This window comes from Manis javanica, chromosome 8, assembly GCF_040802235.1.
Source record: "Manis javanica isolate MJ-LG chromosome 8, MJ_LKY, whole genome shotgun sequence".
Classification (NCBI taxonomy): Eukaryota; Metazoa; Chordata; class Mammalia; order Pholidota; family Manidae; genus Manis; species Manis javanica.
In genome coordinates this window covers 62,496,769-62,518,699 of record NC_133163.1, presented here as the reverse complement: position 1 = coordinate 62,518,699, position 21,931 = coordinate 62,496,769, and the positions used below count along the sequence as shown (strand labels likewise).

General features: G+C 40.2%; 1 protein-coding gene across 4 annotated transcripts in view; it reads left to right on the top strand.

Moving 5' to 3' along the window:
* The first annotated feature begins 6,416 nt into the window (after positions 1 to 6,416).
* Positions 6,417 to 21,931, top strand: part of BRMS1L (BRMS1 like transcriptional repressor) — a 40,346-nt gene continuing 24,831 nt past the window's right edge. Inside the window, exons 1-2 of one of the 4 annotated variants that reach the window (XM_073211341.1) lie at positions 6,417 to 7,466; positions 19,173 to 19,263. In XM_073211341.1, the coding sequence (XP_073067442.1) occupies positions 7,325 to 7,466; positions 19,173 to 19,263 (233 nt within the window). In that variant the 5' untranslated portion in view covers positions 6,417 to 7,324. The remainder of the gene's footprint in view (positions 7,467 to 19,172; positions 19,264 to 21,931) is intronic. The other 3 variants (XM_073211342.1, XM_073211340.1, XM_073211343.1) reach the window with 3 other exon arrangements.

Sequence of the window (21,931 nt, the reverse complement as noted above, 5' to 3'; positions counted from 1 at the left end):
CTGGATCCTGGTGCTTAATGTCATCAGAAATCTTTCTTTTTTGTTTTTCTTCTATGTTGGTTCCTAACCCTGTTTCTCTGTTTCTCCCAGTCATCCGTGGAAGAAGAAATGGTCCTAGCAAACTCAGGATCACAGGCCTAATAGAACTTTTAATTTCAAAAGATGAAAACTATCCACCTGATAGCTCCAATGACAGCTTTGACAATGTCCTTCATGGCTGAAGTTAATCCACATGTCTATCCCCAAACAGGAGAATATTTAGACTGGTCACCTGAGCCATTTGGGCTGAATGGAGCAGAGAGGATCCTTGAAGGGAAAGTCAGGGAACTAGTATCTTAAAAAGGGGATGGATACTGGGGAGGCCAAAGCAAAAAATAATCACTTTATCCAGAAAAATTATCTGAAAAGGAACAATACAGATTAAAAATTAAACTGCATATAAAATATTATCCTTGAGAAAAATCTCAGAGAAGAGGAAAATTTCTCTACTTAAAAAAAAAATTAGATATTGACTACAGAAAAGCCCATGGTAATTTCAGCCGTGAGACAGTGGAATATAAATAACAGAAATACATTAACAGAAATGTTATCAAATGTATAGTTGAACTAATCTCAGAATAAGTTTCTGCAAATACAGAAGTAATACAAGGATGGGCCCTGTAGGGTGAACAGGCTATTTCAAACACCTTTAGGCTGTTTCGTTCATAAGTAATTGATACCATGGTCTCGTGAACTTGGTATAATTATAAATTGATCTCATTTAGTTGTCAATGTAGGTCCCTAAAGGCCTTTTAGTTTGAATGACTAACATGTTTACTCTAACTTGAGAGATGGCTGGCCCTCCTGGCACTTTGGGGACAAGGCCTGGAGGCTGCCCTCCTATGTATTCTGGAGTAAGCTGTTACTTGAAGCCTCTGCTCTCCTGCCTTGGTTTTTTTCAGCGCTACCAACTGGCCTGGGTCAATCAATAGTAAGAAGGCTTGTGGATTGTACAGCTGATGTCTCAGCTCCCCCATGTGGTGGAAATTGGAATTAAGTTTGCCTCCCTTTAGAGCCAGGATTTGCTGATTAAAAACAAGGAGGCACAAGGGATAAATGAGGTTAAATCAGAGTAAAAGATGGACTTCTCGCTGTTTTCCTATATCTACTTTAATCAAAACAAAGATGAAATTGAAAATTATATGGTTGGAGGTTTTGAATATTTTCTTCCTGTCTCCCAGGATATACTCCCTGGATATACACACCCCACTTTGGAGACCAATGAGCTAGAGAAGTCCTTACATATATGCTCCCAAAGATATATACACAGATATTCATTGAGCGACTGTTTTTAATAATAAAAAAATTGGAAGCAACCCAAATGTCCATTAACAGGTGTAAGGAAAATCAAAGTTCCTCACTTGACCCTAAACTCTTGATGATGTATTTGGCCAAAAGAGGCCTGGAGCATCTCTTTGAAGCCTATGGCTAACCTCAGGTAATTGAAAGGGACCAAGCCACCTATTTTACTGGACATGTACTACAAGAATGGGTGCAACAATTAGAGATAAAGTCAAGTTTCATGCTCCATATGATCCTACTGGGGCAGGCATGATAGAGAGGTACCATAGTTTGTTAAAATACAGCCTGAAGTCAAAACACCAGTAGTCTATGGGATGTCATTCTGCTTATGGACAGTGCTACAATGTTAGAATGAAAAGCCCCAGAAAGGGGCATTGAGTCCTGTAGACATACTAACACACATTGCTGCCTCCTGTATACAACTGCAAGTACAAACCAAGGAGGATCGTTGAAGCTAGGTTTTGGCCACCAAAATAATATCTTGTTACCAGCACTGACTGCAATGAACCCTGGAGACTCCATTCAGTGTATATGGCCTTGGATGTTTTGACACATGGACAAGAGATGGCTGGTCCTCCTGGCACTTTGGGGACAAGGCCTGTAGGCTGCCCTCCTATGTATTCCTGGAGTAACAGCAGAGTGGCCCCCAAATATCATGGTAGTGTATTGTAAATGGCTGGAAGGTAAGAGCATCTTACCAGGGAGTTTTGTTTTATCTTTATGGTCGGCGCATGCACCCTCAGTAGCACTATACATAGACCCCTCAGTAACCCCCACAGGGAGAGGGATAAAGGTATGGTATACTAGACCCAGATGGGCCCCTCTTCCTGCCATGGTCCTATCACAGGACTAGTCTTTTGCATGCATCCTACCTGATGGACAAGATTTGCCTATGTTAGTGTCATTAAAACACATGTCTTATTGACTGTAAGGTTAATCTCCTCTAATTTCTTTATGGATCAGCAAAAACTGCTACTCAGTGGGTGTTCACAGAGCTCCATATCAGTACTACTGGCCTCCCATGGAAAGTGCAAATCGTGAACTGAGACTGGTTTGAATACAGCTGGAATGACTACTTGGTGGTAACTGATCTCCTTGGGCTTGAGAATTATTATAATTTTTGTTGTTATGTGTATCATAATTTTCAGTTATCTGTATGTTGTTGTTATCCTCTGTAGAATCTGAGCGAGTCTGTGGAATCTGGTTCCAAGGCTCCAGCTTTCTCCAGGGACAATCATGGAAGATTGAGAGTGTGTAGAGTGTGAGGAGAGAATCCTGGAGGAGTGGAGTGTAGGGAAAATGAAAGTTCCTATGACCAGGATCCTTATCTGACCCTAACCTACTTGATGATGTAATTGGCTACTGCTTAGGCTAATGCTTCCACACCCACTGGCAATGAGCCATTATTGTTGTGTTACTATATAAAGAGCTTCTGCCCAGAGGCAGAGGCGGGCTTGCTTCATGCAGACTGACCCAGAGGCAGACATGATTCCAGCACTCGACCTGCCACCCTGAGAATATAACTTGGTATAAACCCTTTTACCCCTAAATTCCATTGTTGTTATTCAGTGTCATTGAATCCAGAGATGACTTGCTCCAGGTAGGTGGGGATGGAGTGGGACGGAGGGGGGATCCCCCTCAGGCAAAACAACAGGTAAATAGGTAAAATATTTAATAACCATTCAATGGAATAAGTATATTCAATGGAATACCTTAGAGCAGATTAAAATAACTGGATTATTAGATAAATATCAAAAACATTGTTGAGGAAAAAGGAAGTTGTAGCATGATATGAGTGTATGAGATATGTAGTGTATGAGAGCACTTTAAGATATGGGAACTTTAAAGCATGTTAAACAATCCTATATGTTATTTATGGATACATACATACACAAAAATGATATGTACACATGCATGGCAATCAAAAACACCAAAGTCAGGATAATGGTTACTTTGGAAAGGAAAGGGGAGAATTGAGATTGAGGAGCCGTGTCTTATCAATGGGTTTCAGCCCTGGGCAAGTTCACTATGGATTCAGTGTGACCAAAGAAATTGACAGCAAAATGTTCTTTGGAGTGAAAGGGTTATACCCAACTTTATTTCCAGGTGGCAGGTCAGTCACTAGAATCCCATTCACTCAGAGCAAGTTGGCCTGCAGCAAGCCAGTCTCTACCTCTGGGCCCCTCTGTCCGTACAGCTGTCCTCTGGGCTTCTCTGCACAGCCATCCAATGCAGCCATCCTCTGGGCCTCTCTGCACAATCGTCCCACACAGTCGTCCCCTGGGCCTCTGTCCTCATCGCTGCCACCACTCCAGCCTCTGCTCTGCTCTCCTGCAGCCTTGCAGCTCTGCCACCGTGTCGCACCCAGAGCACTGGGCGGAGCTCTTTATATAGAGTCAGCAGCCGTGTATTGCCCACCGGTGTGCAGTGAGCTAGTCAACCAGGGCCAGGTGAGAATCCTGGCCACAGGAACTCTCATTTTATTCACAAGGGGTCTGTATATATATATATATATATATATATATTCTGGATACCTTTCTATGTGTTTAAGTTATTATGTAATACTAAAATAATCAATAAAATAGATTGGGAAAAAAAAGTTAACCCAAAGATACAGGAGGAAATCAGAAGGAAGAAGCCTAAGTTATTTTATATCTACTTTATACTATACCAAACCCAGTAGGAAATGGAGTAGCATAGGATCACCTACATGAATGCTAAAATGACCAAAATTATGATACCATATCACTGGGGAGAATGAGCCAAGAGCTAAAATCTCAGACAATGAAGGGGTGTGACCTTGGGGGTGTGTAGATGACAGCCACATGTAGAGATACTGTATGGTATATGCTGATGACAAGCTGGGGGTTTTTAGGAAGGAGAGTGAGGGAGGATTGTCTGGAAAGAACAAGGAGGACGAGGAACATATCTATGCCATTAAAGGCTGTATAGGGAAGTAGGGGTACAAAAGAAGCAGGGTCCCAGGGGGAGCCTTGTTTCCTTTAGAACATCAAATAAGGGACCATTCAGAGAAGTGGGTGAAGATATGGTGGATTTTGCTGATGACTGACCATAAATTCTATAGGGCTATCATAAATAAGTAAGTGTGTATGGATTAATGAAAAGTGACTTGAAATGTATCTAATGATTGTGTATGTGCTATGTAAAATGTAGTGCTTCATAAATGTAAGGCATCATTATTACCTCTTTAAACTGCTACAACTGAGAAAACTTCCATCTGCTTTCATGATTTTCTTTACATTAATTTGTATTTTCTAAATTGACAATATTTTTTCCAGCCTTATTAATTTTTTTCCCTTATGGTTGTGTTTACATTCCATACACATCTTTTCTAACATCTGTTTGGGGAAAGTGGAGAGAAACTCTCCTTTTAAGCAAAAGACAGTCATGCAACTCTAAGTGCATAATCTATTATTCTGTCTGCCTTAAACACTAATAAAACAACACAGAATTATAGAATCAGAAGAGAATTTAAAGATAACATAATGCAATCTTCTCATTTAACAACTGACCAGAGATTATATAGTTTGCCAAATTTAATCAGCTGGTTCCTTAGCAGAACCAGGTCTAGAATCCATACCCCCTCTCCAACTTCCTCTGTTTTTCTTTAAACAGCAGAAATAGAAAGCACCTAATAGAGGTGTGCTGTGTGTTGGTGCTTGAGTGCAGGCTCTGATGTCATACTACCCAAATTCAAATCTTAAGTCTGCTCCTTATTAGCTCTGTGACCTTGGCCAGATAATCTAACAACTGCTCTGTGCTCTGTTCCTCATCTACAAAATGGAAGGTGTAATTGTTTCTAATTCAGTGAGTTGTAAGAATTAAATGAATTAATGTCTTTAAAGCACATAACAGTGTATGGCATATAAAGAATGATCAGAAATTTAAGCTATTGTTACTATTTAGCACATAGTCTGCTAGCTGCTGATATAACAGATTAATAGAGGCCAGGGATCTTACCCTTTTTAAACTGGAGTTTAAAAAACCAAATCAAACCAAAACAACTACCAAAAAACCTTCCATGTTGGAGAGAATGTTTACAAATTTGGATATTTCACATAGAGATCTACTTTCCAGTTTCTCTTGAAAATTGGAAGGTCTGACATCAAGGCCAGAATTCTGATGTAGTAACAATTGGCTGAAAGCTCCGGCCCCCTTCAGTCCACACCACTCATATAATTATTGTGCAGGTACTCACATCTTTCCAGTTCAGCTTCTAACTTCACCTGCCTGACTATTGCATGCCTTTGAAATGGTATCCCAGACTAAAACAATCCCTACTTTCAAGGAACTCACAGTCCAGTAAGTGAAATGTATCTGCTACACAATTCACAACACAGTATGACAAAAACAAGTACAAAGTTGTAAAGTACAAAGTAGAGCAGTAGCCTGTAGTATTGAATGGTGGAGGTGCTGCTGGTGATTTATGTTGTCAAAAAAGTGGCTTTGAGAATAAAAGGAGTGGAAGAGGGTTGCAGAGAATAGAATGTGCAAAGACATTGAAATGGGAAATAGTTTGTGTGTTTAGAAACTGAGTTCAGTTTTGGAGAATATAGTAGGAAAGGGATAAATATGCTGACACTAGTAATAAAGCCCCTTAATTTGATTTTACACTGTTGGAGATGGATAGTCCATTAAGTGTTTCCTACTCATTAAATTCTAAATCTAACTTTAATGCAATTGTGCCTGGATACCCTTACCATCCTGTCAAATGTCTTTGGACCTTATGTTTGAGAAAGAAATGTCATACATTCCACAATATTCTGTGAAATATCTTTCAGTAGCAAATTACCACTTCAAGAAGAAGCCCTGTCTTCACAATGGATAAAACAGTTTTACAGTTTTTAAATTTGTCTGCAAATGAAGTTTGCTCATTTATAAAACGGGATATCTTAGGATATCTGTAAGATAGCAATATTTGTAAAACAGCCCCCTACCTCAGGGCTATTAAATTGAGAATTAAACTCAATAAATTTACCCGGATAAAGAGCTTACCAGGGTACCTGATACAGAGTAAAAGTGGTCAGTTAATATGAGTTATTATGATTATGATATTTATTGAGTCTTCCTTGTCGATCATCTTTATCACGGAGAAAATACAACTTTTTAATAAGTCAAATATGAAATTTTCGTTGAAAATTGAAGTCAAGGCTGGTAGCATCTTCAGATTGCATGAAGTAAAAAATAAATGCAAAAAATACTAGATGAAAATGCCAAGGTAAGCTTCCTTCCTTCTGTATTATTGGTTGCAAAAGTTTCTAGAACAATTTAAAGATTTCTGTGCAACATAAAGTTCAGGTAGGTTATCGTCAGCACTTCCTAATTCCACATAATAGTTTACTAGTGGTATTAAAAGTGCTTAGATAGGAGACGTTTCTCCTGTTCTCCGATGCTCACAGGGAAGGAGAAACAAACCCTCGGGCAAAAGACCTTTTCACATCCAAGTTACATTTAGGATAGCCAGGGGGCTCAGACAATCACTTGGCGGGAAAAGATAAATACAGACCAAATTCGCACAATCTGTTTCGGTTTAGTTAGTAAACTGCGATCAAGGCTGTCACCTTTTGTGCCTTGTGGGACTTGAAGTCCAGAGGGAAGAAGTGATCGGAGTTGTTGAAGCTTGGAAGCCCTCAGCCCCTGTAGGTCTGATCAGTGAGGACTACAACTCCCGACACCCACCGCAAGGCCGCGCAGTGAGTACGGACAACCAACCGTAAGGCGTAGGGCAAGCCCCGCCCCCCCGGCTGGAGGTCTGCCTTCACCAATGGCAGAGCTCCCAGCGCAGAGTCCACGGGTTAGGTTGTGAGGCTCAGGCCGGGGGCGGGGAGGAGCCGGGGGGTGGGGGGGGGGGTGCAGAACGAGCTCGGCCACTGGGTGGGTCGGGGCGTTAGGTGCGCCCTTCATTGAAGCGGCGGTGGCCGGGCTGGGCACCGGGAGTGGGAAGCGACGGCGCGGCTGGAAAATGCCGGTCCACTCCCGAGGGGATAAGAAGGAGACGAACCATCACGATGAGATGGAGGTGGACTACGCTGAAAACGAGGGGAGCAGCTCCGAGGAAGAGGACACGGAGAGCTCGTCGGTCTCCGAGGATGGAGATAGCTCAGGTGTGCGACCCAGAAGGGCTGGGACCCTGAGTTCTCGCGCCGGACGCGCGACAGGCCGCTCTCCGCACGCCGGGCAGCTGCGTCCTGCTGAGGGAGCGGGGCGGGGAGAGAGGGAAGGGGCGGAGACTGGCTGCCGGCCCTCGGCAGCACCCGGACCGGTCGCGGGGAGCTGCCTTGCTCCGGGCGGGTCCCCGTTGGCGGGGCGGGGCGGGGCGGGGCGGGGAGGTGTAGAGCGCCGGCCTGGGCTCGCCCAGTTTCGGGACGCTGCAAACCTCCTACTTGAGGTCGTGCTCGCCAGTGGGACCCCCTGGCAGTAGTCTGAGCTATCGACCAATGCGAGGAATGCGCTGCAGCTTGTCTGGGGGACCCGGGAAATGCCTTCTCTCCCAGACCACCGACTTTTTTCTTTTTTCACCTTTGTAACCCTTCTCAACAAGTGTGGGTTATCGGGGCCGAAGGTAGATTTGTACCGGCTTTTAGCAGGCTTAGAATTTATTAACCTCCGCTTCCAAGTCAGCCTGTCAAGAAAGCAAGTGACATCAGTGCTCTTTCGGGGGCCGCCTTGGGAGCTGGCCCCTATACAGCATCTCTCTGAACTTTTCAAGATTGAGAAGAGCCCAACATCAGGGACGTTTTTGATCTTCACATAAATTGGGGTTTTTTTTGGCAGCTTTGACGTTCCCCAAATCTTTTCTTCCCTGCAATCTTTTCTAACTTTGAGCTTTTAGGTTTTTGTTTTTATTATTTCTGGCGGGGGAGTGATGGGAGCTCAGATTAAACCACAAATCAATTTTGCAAACTTTTAGGAGTGGTTATTAGGAAAGTAAATCGGATTTGTGATTATTTGGATTCTTTTCCTTCTGTCCATATGATAAGACCTACTTTGTCTTGGCCTGATTTTGGCCATGTAAAGCAAAGATTGATGACAGGTTGATGACAGTCTGTTATCGTCCTGACTCCTTTTTAGGTTTCCCTTTCAAAGCAAATCTGCATGGAAGTATGCAATTTCAATCAATAAATTAGCCATCCCCAAGTAAGTATTTTTGGGAGACTTCCTTGTGCAGCGCTGGGCAATACTCTGTGTGAGTTATAAATGAATAGTTATGATCTGATCTCTAAAGAGTTGTCATAAATCATCACTTGATTAAATTGTCAGTTGAATGCTCAATTGTAAACTATACTGCAGGAATTCAGAGGCAGAGGAAATCTTTTCAAAATAGGGTGGTCCACCAAAGCTACTTGGAGAAGGGATTACCTTAATTATCTTGAAGAATGGGTAGAATATGGACTGGAGTGGTGATGGTCAGGTGTTTCTATAGGGGGAGGAATGTAAGAAAATGCAAAGGCCAAAGCTTGAGACTCATTCAAAAGAGTGAGAAAAGCAGTTTGGTTGGAGAAGGATTTGAGCTAGAGTAGGAAAAGGAAGGCATACATGTGAAAGATTTTTTTAAAAGCACAAAACAGGATTGCTGAATGCAAGTTTAGGAGTGAAAGTAAGAGGAAAGGTCCAGATACAAGGAGAGTGGCCGAAACATGAACAGAAATTGAAGAGTAAAAGAAATTGAGACAAAATGGAAGATAGAGTATTCAGACATGTTTTTTTTTTGAGAGGGCATCTCTCATATTTATTGATCAAATGGTTGTTAACAACAATAAAATTCAGTATAGGGGGGTCAACACTCAATGTACAATCATTAATCCATCTCAAGCCTAATTCTCGTCAGTCTCCAATCTTCTGAGGCATAACGAACAAATTCTTACATGGTGAACGAATTCTTACATAGTGAATAAATTCTTACATGGTGAACAGTACAAGGGCATTCATCACAGAAACTTTCGGTTTTGATCATGCAATATGACCTATAAACAATCAGGTCAAATATGAATATTCGTTTGATTTTTGTACTTGATTTATATGTTGATCCCACATTTCTCCTATTATTATTATTATTTTTATTTTTAATAAAATGCTGAAGTGGTAGGTAGATGCAAGATAAAGGTAGAAAACATAGTTTAGTGCTGTAAGAAGGCAAATGTAGATGATCAGATGATCAGATGTGTGCCTATGGACTAAGTATTAATCCAGGCTAGACAAGGGCAGCAAGACATCCACGGATGCAGAAGATTTCTCTCAAAGCAGGGGGGGTGAGGTTATGAGTCTCACCTCTGTTGATCCCCAAATTCTCACCTGATGGCCCCCCTGCGACTGTGCCTGTCTTAGGTTGTTCCTCCCTTGAGGAATCTTACCCGTCTCTGGCTAACCAGTCATCTTCCGGGGCCATACAGGGAAATGTACAGTTGGTAAGTGAGAGAGAAGCCATATTGTTCGAAAAGGTTAGCTTTTTACTTCTTTGCAGATTTATGCCCTGTGGCTTCTATGCCCAGCACTTGTCTCGAGGTATCTTTACCACCTGGAGGAATTATGATACTCGGTAAATTCGATATGAGGCACGAATTCTATTTAAGGGTTGTAATTAGGAAGGAAGAAGAAAAGCTATAGATGTAGCATATGAAGGAAACATGGGAGGATTGATTATTTCTTTGACATATCTTCTTGTATAGTACCTTAAGTATGTATAGGTTTTAAACTACTAACTAATTTGCACACACACATATTAACATAATAGGAATACGGTGACATAAACAAAGCAAATCTATAATTACCATCCATCTCCAGTGAAGCCAAGAAAACCATTTAGGCACCCTAGGCATTTGTGAAAATTTATCTATGATATGATGGATATTGTCCAACTGTACTTGAACCATCAGACAAATTAAAGCAGCCCATTTCTGGGATCTGTTCACATCCCATATGTTCTTTTAACCATAGATAGTCTATAGTCATGAGATTTTGGAGTGCTACAACTTGCACCCCTCCCAACTCCTGGTTGAGTTCCAACAGTACAGATCCGGTCAAATTCGTTGTCTCACTGTATGCACATGCCAGCCTAGACATCTCCCTCCTCATTCCTATGGCAGGTCCAGGAGACGGTGGGCTGGATGCAGCCACAACCGCAGCATCGTCCGGATCCCTGTGGAGGCTTTTTGATGATCATCCCCCGGCACAAGTCCTCCAGAGAGTGCTGATGCCGGAAGCTCCTCCTCATATCGTATCTTAGTTCATTTTCTGGGTATCCAAGCTAGGCCTTGATCTTCTGCGTAGAAACAAACAGACCCTTTGCCCACACTTTGACATGCCCTCTATACCACTGTGCAGAACTCATTGGAGGTCAGCACACAGGAACTGCTTTTTTTTTTTTTTTTTTAATTAAGAGAAAGGAATATTATCAGAAAAGAGTACCTCCATAGCTGATCATCTGACACCCTTTAAGTGATCAACATTAAGGATATTTAAAGCATGCGTTGATCTTTGATTTACCAATAGTTTTATCCTGTTAAGGAGTAATCCCCCTTTTCTTTCTTTCTTTCTTTCTTTCTTTCTTTCTTTCTTTCTTTCTTTCTTTCTTTCTTTCTTTCTTTCTTTCTTTCTTTCCTTCCTTCCTTCCTTCCTTCCTTCCCTTCCTTCCTTCCTTCCTTCCTTCCTTCCTTCCTTCCTTCCCTTTCTTCCCTTTCTTCCCTTTCTTCCCTTTCTTTCCTTCCTTCCTTCCTTCCTTCCTTCCTTCCTTCCTTCCTTCCTTCCTTCCTTCCTTCCTTCCTTCCTTCCTTCCTTTTTTTTTTTATAATTTTTAATCTACACTTACATGAAGAATACTATGTTTACTATGCTCTCCCCTATATCAGGTCCCCCCTAACAACCACATTACGGTTACTGTCCATCAGCTTAGCAAAATGTTGTAGAGTCACTACTTGTCCTCTCTGTGTTGTGCAGCCCACCCTCCCCTTTCTCCCTCCCCCCCATGCATGCTAATCTTAATACCCCCCTTCTTCCTCCCCCCCCTTATCCCTCCCTGCCCACCCATCCTCCCCAGTTCCTTTCCCTTTGGTACCTGTTAGTCCATTTTTGGGTTCTGTAATTCCACTGCTGTTTTATTCCTTCAGTTTTTCCTTTGTTCCTATACTCCTCAGATGAGTGAAATCATTTGGTATTTCTCTTTCTCCGCTTGGCTTATTTCACTGAGCATAATACTCTCCAGCTCCATCCATGTTGCTGCAAATGGTTGGATTTTTCCACTTCTTATGGCTGAGTAGTATTCCATTGTGTATATGTACCACATCTTCTTTATCCATTCATCTATCGATGGACATTTAGGTTGCTTCCAATTCTTGGCTATTGTAAATAGTGCTGCGATAAACATAGGAGTGCATCTGTCTTTCTCAAACTTGATTGCTGCGTTCTTAGGGTAAATTCCTAGGAGTGGAATTCCTGGGTCAAATGGTAGGTCTGTTTTGAGCATTTTGATGCACCTCCATACTGCTTTCCACAATGGTTGAACTAATTTACATTCCCACCAGCAGTGTAGGAGGGTTCCCCTTTCTCCACAGCCTCGCCAACATTTGTTGTTGTTTGTCTTTTGGATGGCAGCTATCCTTACTGGTGTGAGGAGATACTTCATTGTAGTTTTAATTTGCATTTCTCTGATAATTAGCGATGTGGAGCATCTTTTCATGTGTCTCTTGGCCATATGTATTTCTTTTTTGGAAAACTGTCTGTTCAGTTCCTCTGCCCATTTTTTAATTGGGTTATTTGTTTTTTGTTTGTTGAGGCGTGTGAGCTCTTTATATATTCTGGACGTCAAGCCTTTATCGGATTTGTCTTTTTCAAATATATTCTCCCATACTGTAGGGTTCCTTTTTGTTCTATTGATGGTGTCTTTCGCTGTACAGAAGCTTTTCAGCTTAATGTAGTCCCACTTGCTCATTTTTGCTGTTGTTTTCCTTGCCCGGGGAGGTATGTTCAAGAAGAGATCACTCATGTTTATGTCTAAGAGGTTTTTGCCTATGTTTTTTTCCAAGAGTTTAATGGTTTCATGACTTACATTCAGGTCTTTGATCCATTTTCAGTTTACCTTTGTATATGGGGTTAGACAATGGTCCAGTTTCATTCTCCTACATGTAGCTGTCCAGTTTTGCCAGCACCATCTGTTGAAGAGACTGTCATTTTGTCATTGTATGTCCATGGCTCCTTTATCAAATATTAATTGACCATATATGTTTGGGTTAATTTCTGGGGTCTCTAATCTGTTCCACTGGTCTGTGGCTCTGTTCTTGTGCCAGTACCAAATTGTCTTGATTACTATGGCTTTGTAGTAGAGCTTGAAGTTGGGGTGTGAGATCCCCCCTACTTTATTCTTCTTTTTCAGGATTGCTTTGGCTATTCGGGGTCTTTGGTGTTTCCATATGAATTTTTGAATTATTTGTTCCAATTCATTGAAGAATGTTGCTGGTAATTTGAGAGGGATTGCATCAAATCTGTATATTGCTTTGGGCAGGATGGCCATTTTGACAATATTAATTCTTCCTAGCCATGAGCATGGGATGAGTTTCCATTTATTAGTGTCCCCTTTAATTTCTCTTAAGAGTGACTTGTAGTTTTCAGAGTATAAGTCTTTCACTTCTTTGGTTAGGTTTATTCCTAGGTATTTTATTCTTTTTGATGCAATGGTGAATGGAATTATTTTCCTGATTTCTCTTTCTATTGATTCGTTGTTAGTGTATAGGAAAGCTACAGATTTCTGTGTGTTAATTTTGTATCCTGCAACTTTGCTGTATTCCGATATCAGTTCTAGTAGTTTTGGAGTGGAGTCTTTAGGGTTTTTTATGTACAGTATCATATCATCTGCAAATAGTGACAGTTTAACTTCTTCTTTACCAATCTGGATTCCTTGTATTTCTTTGTTTTGTCTGATTGCCGTGGCTAGGACCTCCAGTACTATGTTAAATAACAGTGGGGAGAGTGGGCATCCCTGTCTTGTTCCCGATCTCGGTGGAAATGCTTTCAGCTTCTCGCTGTTCAGTATAATGCTGGCTGTGGGTTTATCATATATGGCCTTTATTATGTTGAGGTACTTGCCCTCTATTCCCATTTTGCTGAGAGTTTTTATCATGAATGGATGTTGAATTTTGTCAAATGCTTTTTCAGCATCTATGGAGATGATCATGTGGTTTTTGTCTTTCTTTTTGTTGATGTGGTGGATGATGTTGATGGATTTTCGAATGTTGTACCATCCTTGCATCCCTGGGATGAACCCCACTTGGTCATGGTGTATGATCCTTTTGATATACTGTTGAATTCTGTTTGCTAATATTTTATTGAGTATTTTTGCATCTACATTCATCAGGGATATTGGTCTGTAATTTTCTTTTTTGGTGGGGTCTTTGCCTGGTTTTGGTATTAGGGTGATGTTGGCCTCATAGAATGAGTTTGGGAGTATTCCCTCTTCTTCTATTTTGTGGAACACTTTAAGGAGAATGGGTATTATGTCTTCTCTGTGTGTCTGATAAAATTCCGAGGTAAATCCGTCCGGCCCTGGGGTTTTGTTCTTGGGTAGCTTTTTGATTACTGTTTCAATTTCTTTGCTTGTAATTGGTTTGTTTAACTTTTGTGTTTCTTCCTTGGTCAGTCTTGGGAGGTTGTATTTTTCTAGGAAGTTGTCCATTTCTTCTAGGTTTTCCAGCTTGTTGGCATATAGGTTTTCATAGTAGTCTTTAATAATTCTTTGTATTTCTGTGGAGTCTGTCGTGATTTTTCCATTCTCATTTCTGATTATGTTGATTTGTGTTGACTCTCTTTTTCTCTTAATAAGTTGGGCTAGAGGCTTATCTATTTTGTTTATTTTCTCAAAGAACCAGCTCTTGGTTTCGTTGATTTTTGCTATTGTTTTATTGTTCTCAATTTTGTTTATTTCTTCTCTGATCTTTATTATGTCCCTCCTTCTGCTGACTTTAGGCCTCCTTTGTTCTTCTTTTTCCAGTTTTAATAATTGTGATGTTAGACTATTCATTTGGGATTGTTCTTCCTTCTGCAAGTGTGCCTGGATTGCTATATACTTTCCTCTTAAGACTGCTTTCGCTGCATCCCACAGAAGTTGGGGCTTAGTGTTGTTGTTGTCATTTGTTTCTATATATTCCTTGATCTCTATTTTGATTTGTTCATTGATCCATTGATTATTTAGTAGCATGTTGTTAAGCCTCCATGTGTTTGTGAGCCTTTTTGTTTTCTTTGTAGAATTTAGTTCTACTTTCATACCTTTGTGGTCTGAAAAATTGGTTGGTAGAATTTCAATATTTTGGAATTTACTGAGGCTCTTTTTGTGAGCTAGTATGTGGTCTATTCTGGAGAATGTTCCATGTGTACTTGAGAAGAATGTATATCCTGTTGCTTTTGGATGTAGAGTTCTATAGATGTCTATTAGGTCCATCTGTTCTAGTGTGTTGTTCAGTGCCTGTGTGTCTTTACTTATTTTCTGCCTGGTGGATCCAACCTTTGGGGTGAGTGGTGTGTTGAAGTCTCCTACAATGAATGCATTGCAGTCTATTTCCCTCTTTAGTTCTGTTAGTATTTGTTTCACATATGCTGGTGCTCCTGTATTGGGTGCATATATATTTAGAATGGTTATATCCTCTTGTTGGACTGAGCCCTTTATCATTATGTAGTATCCTTCTTTATCTCTTGTTACTTTCTTTGTTTTGAAGTCTATTTTGTCTGATATTAGTACTGCAACCCCTGCTTTCTTCTCACTGTTGTTTGCCTGAAATATGTTTTTCCATCCCTTGACTTTTAGTCTATGCTTATCTTTGGGTTTAAGGTGAGTTTCTTGTAAGCAGCATATAGATGGGTCTTGCTTTTTTATCCATTCTATTACTCTATGTCTTTTGATTGGTGCATTAAGTCCATTTACATTTAGGGTGACTATTGAGAGATATGTACTTATTGCCATTGCAGGCTTTAGATTCGTGGTTACCAAAGGTTCAAGGTTAGCTTCTTTAGTATCTTACTGCCTAACTTAGCTCGCTTATTGAGCTGTTATATACACTGTCTGGAGATTCTTTTCTTCTCTCCCTTCTTATTCCTCCTCCTCCATTCTTCATATGTTGTGTGTTTTGTTCTGTGCTCTTTTTAGGGGTGCTCCCATCTAGAGCAGTCCCTGTAGGATGCCCTGTAGAGGTGGTTTGTGGGAAGCAAATTCCCTCAGCTTTTGCTTGTCTGGGAATTGTTTAATCCCGCCATCATATTTAAATGATAGTCGTGCTGGATACAGTATCCTTGGTTCAAGGCCCTTCTGTTTCATTGCATTAAGTATATCATGCCATTCTCTTCTGGCCTGTAGGGTTTCTGTCAAGAAGTCTGATGTTAGCCTGATTGGTTTTCCTTTATAGGTGACCTTTTTCTCTCTAGCTGCCTTTAAAACTCTTTCCTTGTCCTTGATCCTTGCCATTTTAATTACTATGTGTCTTGGTGTTGTCCTCCTTGGGTCCTTTCTGTTTGGGGTTCTGTGTAATTCCATGGTCTGTTCGATTATTTCCTCCCCCAGTTTGGGGATGTTTTCAGCAATTATTTCTTCAAAGACACTTTCTATCCCTTTTCCTCTTTCTTCTTCTGGTACCCCTATAATTCGAATATTATTCCTTTTGTATTGGTCACATAGTTCTCTTAGTGTTGTTTCATTCCTGGAGATCCTTTTATCTCTGTCTATGTCAGCTTCTATACGTTCCTGCTCTCTGGCTTCTATTCCTTCAATGGCCTCTTGCATCTTATCCATTCTGCTTATAAATCCTTCCAGGGATTGTTTCACTTCTGTGATCTCATTCCTGACATCTGTGATCTCCTTCCGGACTTCATCCCACTGCTCTTGCATTTTTCTCTGCATCTCATCCCACTGCTCTTGCATTTTTTTCTGCATCTCATCCCATTGCTCTTACATTTTTCTCTGCATCTCTGTCAGCATGTTCATGATTTTTATTTTGAATTCTTTTTCAGGAGGATTGGTTAGGTCTGTCTCCTTCTCAGGTGTTGTCTCTGTGATCTTTGTCTGCCTGTAGTTTTGCCTTTTCATGGTGATAGAGATAGTTTGCAGAGCTGGTACGAGTGACCGCTGGAAGAGCTTCCCTTCTTGTTGGTTTGTAGCCTTTTCCTGGGAGAATAGCGACCTCTAGTGGCTTGTGCTGGGCAGCTGTGTGCAGACAGGGCTTCTGCTTCCTGCCCAGTTGCTTTGGGGTTTATCTCCGCTGTTGCTGTGGGCTTGGCCTGGCTGGGGCTGTTCCTCCAAAATGGTGGAGCCCCGTTGGAGGGGGAGCGGCCGGGAGGCTATTTATCTCCGTAAGGGGCCTCTGTGCTCCCTGCTGCCCAGGGGGTTAGAGTGCCCAGAGGTCCCCAAATTACCTGCCTCTGGTCTAAGTGACCTGTCCTGCCCCTTTAAGACTTCCAAAAAGCACTCTCCAAACCAAAACAACAACAGCAACAATGAGAGAGGGAACAGAAAGAAAAAAAAAAGGAAGAAACACGCGATTTTTTTTTTTTTTTTTTGTCCTCAGGTGCCGGTCCCAGGCACCTGCTCACTGGTCCTGCTGCCCTGTCTCCCTAGCACCAGGGTCCCTGTCCTTTCAAGGCTTCCAAAAAGCACCCACCCACCGGTCCCGCAGGGAAGGAACGCTCGATATTCTTTGTCCTCAGGCGCTGGTCCCAGGCACGTGCTCACCAGTCCCGCCACCCTGCCTCCCTAGCACCGGGGTCCCTGTCCCTTTTAGGCTTCCAAAAAGCACTCGTAGAAAAGAGAAAAAAAAAGGGGAAAAACGCGTGATTTCCTCCGTCCTCAGGCGTCGGTCTCAGGCACCTGCCCGCCGGTCCCGCAGGGAGAAACACGGGATATTCTTTGTCCTCAGGCGCCGGTCCCAGGCACCTGCTCACCAGTCCCGCCACCGTGCCTCCCTAGGAACGGGGGCCCGTCCCTTTAAGGCTTCCAAAAAGCACTCGCCAAAAAAAAAAAAACCGCTCCGGTTTCTTTCCACCCGCCAGGAGCCGGGGGGAGGGGCGCTTGGGTCCCGCCGGGCCGGGGCTTGTATCTTACCCCCTTCGCAAGGCGCTGGGTTCTTGCAGGTGTGGATGTGGTCTGGATGTTGTCCTGTGTCCTGTGGTCTCTATTTTAGGAAGATTTTTCTTTGTTATATTTTCATAGCTCTATGTGTTTTTGGGAGGAGATTTCCACTGCTCTACTCACGCTGCCATCCTGGCTCCGCCCCCTGATTGAACTGTGCAGCGATGAGGGAAGGTTCCCATAGCTTAGAAGCGGTGCTCGCAGTCCCGTCTTTCTCCTTCTTGGGTGCCATGAAAAGGATGGAAGGAGCCCTGGCGTCTAAATTGGGATCTGGCCGGGCCAGACATGTTGTTTTTTAGGTGATGATGGTTTATTTAAGTTAGAGTACCCAAGCGACAGTGGAAATAGGGCATTGGAACCTGCCTGGGATTGGAAGAGTAATTTGGATGTCACCCACCTCACCACAAAAATAGGTGAGATTTCAAAAAAGTAAGGAATATATAGAAAGAACACCTAGACTGAATGTGAATACATTGCATAGATTTGTGAAACATTTTATCTTCAAATGTTGTCTTTTTGGTGGGATCTGGGATCTCACAAAATTTTCATCTATTTTTAAAAATTCTCCCTCTTTAATTTTTATGTTGACTGTTGTGATTTTTCACTGGCTTTGATACCATACCAGAAAATAATAAGCCACTCAACTTGTGAAGAATGTCATATTAAATCAAACTACAAATCACATTTTTTAAAGGCTAAGAAATTATTTAAATAAATTTTGCAATTTTGCTTACTGTAAAAGCATCTCTTTACTATATGTCTTGCATGTTAAACTTACACAGTTTTATTTTTTTCAAATCTTGGTACCAAGCAGATCTTAAGGCTTCAGAAAAAAAGTCTATAATCTTGAGATATTAGGGAGTGAGTCATCTTCAGGGGCCAAGTTTTAAATAGCCAAGCAATAAGCTGTTAAGAGCCAGAAATAATTTTAATCCGTTCAGAGAAGTTTAAAAATCAAATGAATCATATACTTTCTTGCTGTATGAAAATAACAGCATAATTTAACTTTCTCATAGTTTAATCTTTATTTGATGAAGATCAAGATGCAGATCATTATGTACTTCAGTTATTTGATGTGTTGAATATGTATTATATAAAAATAGAAGATATGGAATATAGGCCGGACCTGGGAGTTAACAGTTGCTTTCCTTGAAAAGTTTACATTTTTTTCCTTATTTTCTTCCTTCTCACTGGCTGACAGTAATTTGGGGAGAGGGAGCAATGGGAGTATAAGAGTAGGAGACCAGAATATCCTGTGGTTAACATCATGAAATTAGTTTTCTTTTTTATGTGACTGACAAATCAGCCATGAAAGAAGAATTCCACAAGTGTTTTTGAGCAATATTAACTTTAAAGAATATAATAATTTTAGTGCTTAAGTTCTGGCAACCTGGTGGAAAACAACTAAAAGTGAACATTACTTCATAGTCATAGCTTAATGTCAACCCTTTAAAGTGATTTAAAAATGAATGAAGATAAAAAGGCCTAAAGACTGCTGTTTTAACTCTCATCTGTATTTTAGTTTAAAATCTATAGTTGAGATTATTTTGGATAAATGTTTATTTTCTCATAAGGCTTAATGTAGGCCTTGCATATCTAACTTCAGTTTGTTCTTTTTTTTCACCACTTGAATTAACATTCATAAAGCATAACATTTATGTTCACTGAAACATGAAATTAATTTTATTTTTGACACTTGCCTTTTCATTAACAGAAATGGATGATGAAGACTGTGAAAGGAGAAGAATGGAGTGTTTAGATGAAATGTCCAATCTTGAAAAACAGTTCACCGATCTCAAGGATCAGTAAGTGGTGACTTCAGAAGGTCATTTTCACTGAATCTCAACCATGTCATATATAAATTAGCACAAGAGAAATTACATTCACTCTGAACTGTTTTCTTTTTTTGTCTTTTTTGGGACTGACTGAACTGAAAGAGGGTTCAACTATTGTTTGCCTGCTAAAGACCTCATTAACTACACTGAGGGTTTTCAGGCAGTTGTTTTTTGTGTGTAGGAAAAGCAAAATACGATTTCTGTGTGGATGTTGGTAATCTAAAATGTTTTTCTTGGGTTATTGCACCCTTGGTTTTAATGTGCTTCATTTGTTCTTTTGTTAAATAATTGGCTAAAGAATCCCTTTTAAAAATTTGAGAATAAGAGAGAATATTTCCCAGAGATGCATGATTTTTGTTTTTTACCTTAACATTGGTTAGTACATAGATTATATGTCTTCACATGTATTATTTAGTTTGCTTCTTGCGGCAACTCTATAAAGTTGGAAGATAAACAGTCTTATCGCTGTTTTACCTGTGAGAAAATTGATGCTCAAAGAGATTAAATGATTTGCCCATAGATCATAAGAAAGTGACAAAGCCAGGCTCTTTGCCTTCTAGTGCTGTGGTGTTCCTTCCACTGAGGCACATTACTTGGGAGGAAGTGTAGTATACTAGCAAGAGCATAGGCTATGAATTCAGGCAGCCTCAACAGAATAAAATAGCTTCCTTATTATCTCTTGTAAGGATTGAATGAGCAATATGTAAAATTCTTAGGCATTTGCTTGGCATGTAGTGGTGCTTATTAGATACTGTTTTTTCCCCCCTCTTTATAATGCTAGGACTCTTATGTGAAGTTGGTAACGCAGAGTGGGCCCCAATGATTTGAGAAACAGAATAGACGCAGATGCAGATTAAAAAAAAATACTAAAGGTCATCTTTCACTTGGGAACTTGCTGGCAAAGTCTTGGAGCATAGCTACATATTAGGAATTATAAAAGAAAGAGAAAATTTCAAATATAGATACCTTAATTTATTCAGAAGTTCACTCTTCAGATTATGAATTCTTTCTAATTTTGTTGCTTATTATTTTTCTCCTACTTCTTCCCTAGAGAGGCCCAAAGAAGAAATGAAAACCCATTTAATATCTGTAATTGTCAGACTAAAATGGAACAGATTTGTTTACCACATGAATGCTGCTGTTATGTCATTTCTGGTCTTAACTTTCATTGGTATTAAAGATGAATATATAGATAATGTTCCATGCTAATGCAACCAATTAATATAAGCAACCCAGGGTAATCCAAAATTTAAAATTTGGTTTTAAAAAACAGGGTATCATTTTCTTATTCTAAAGATTTACATTATTAATTTTAAAATAAAATTTATTTGGATCTCCAAAGAATCCATTATTTGGGCAATGTTGAGAGTTTATCCACGATCATTCTAGAAAAGAAGCAGCAAATTTGTGTTTTTGTATGTTAGCACAAGTAATCCATGAATGAGTAATTCTCATATAATTAATTAAGATAGACCTATTGAGCTTTTAAACTGTATTTATGGTTACCCAGTAAATAAAAATTACTGTAAAGTAGTATATTACATAGAACTTGGCGACTAGTCAGTCAGTAAACCTAATCTTGTTCATCTTGGGGCTGGCAGTTACTTTGACTTTTGCTTTTTCGTGGCTCACTATGACCACCAGTTAGTTGCCCTTACCAGCTTCATTCACTTCTGAAAGTATTCACTATTTCATAGGATTCTTTTTTCAAGGAATTGGTACCTAGAAATATATTTTAGAAAACAATATTTGCACCAGGTTTATAATTACTTATTTTTTCATCTTACCCCAATTGCCTTGTTTGTTATTTTTATTCTGTGCATCTCTGTCAGGCTGTCTCAAATCCTGTTTAGAAGAGGTGGGAGATAAAATAATAAAAATATAATTATCCAGCTCCTGTTCTAGCACCACAGGGCGCAATAGTACTCCTTTCATAATGCAGAAAATACGTGATTAGCAGTTTTCTAGTGTTGGAAGGTGAGTTCTCCTACCTCCCTAAAATGTTAGAGGAACTTAGACCACCCAAGCTTCTATTCACTTCACTGTTTGATAACCAACAAACATTAATTGAGCATCTAACCTGCGAATAATATGCTTATTGCCAAAGGACTCATAGTCCTTGCCTTTATCTTGAATACCAAAGTTGTAGAAATTATATACTGATTTTGAGGAATCTGTTCTTTTCAAAGGTTACCTAATTGAATATTGGTAACTCACGTATCTTCATTCAAGATGCTGCTCACTTATTTGGGATACCTCATCAATCTTTTGATTGTTTAAGTTTGATTTTTTCAGGTGCAGCCATCCTTTGTATCACATTCTTAGCATTTTGCCTAAAGTCGTATTTATAATTTCAAAAGCTATAAGTATCATGTTGTACTTTTCTGACTTCATACATTTGTTTATCACTGTATTTTGAGTTTCAGAAAAATTTCAGCCAGACATTGTAATGTATTATTTTGGCAGTGAACTCAGATAATCTCTCCCCTGCCCTTTTTAAAAAAAATATGTCTTTTATTACACCCAAACTTGATTTATCCCTTCAGAATCATCAGATAAATCTCTATGATAATTATAATAATCAGTTACAGACAATTAACACTGATTGTCTTAACTGTATTGGCTTTTATTTTCAAGA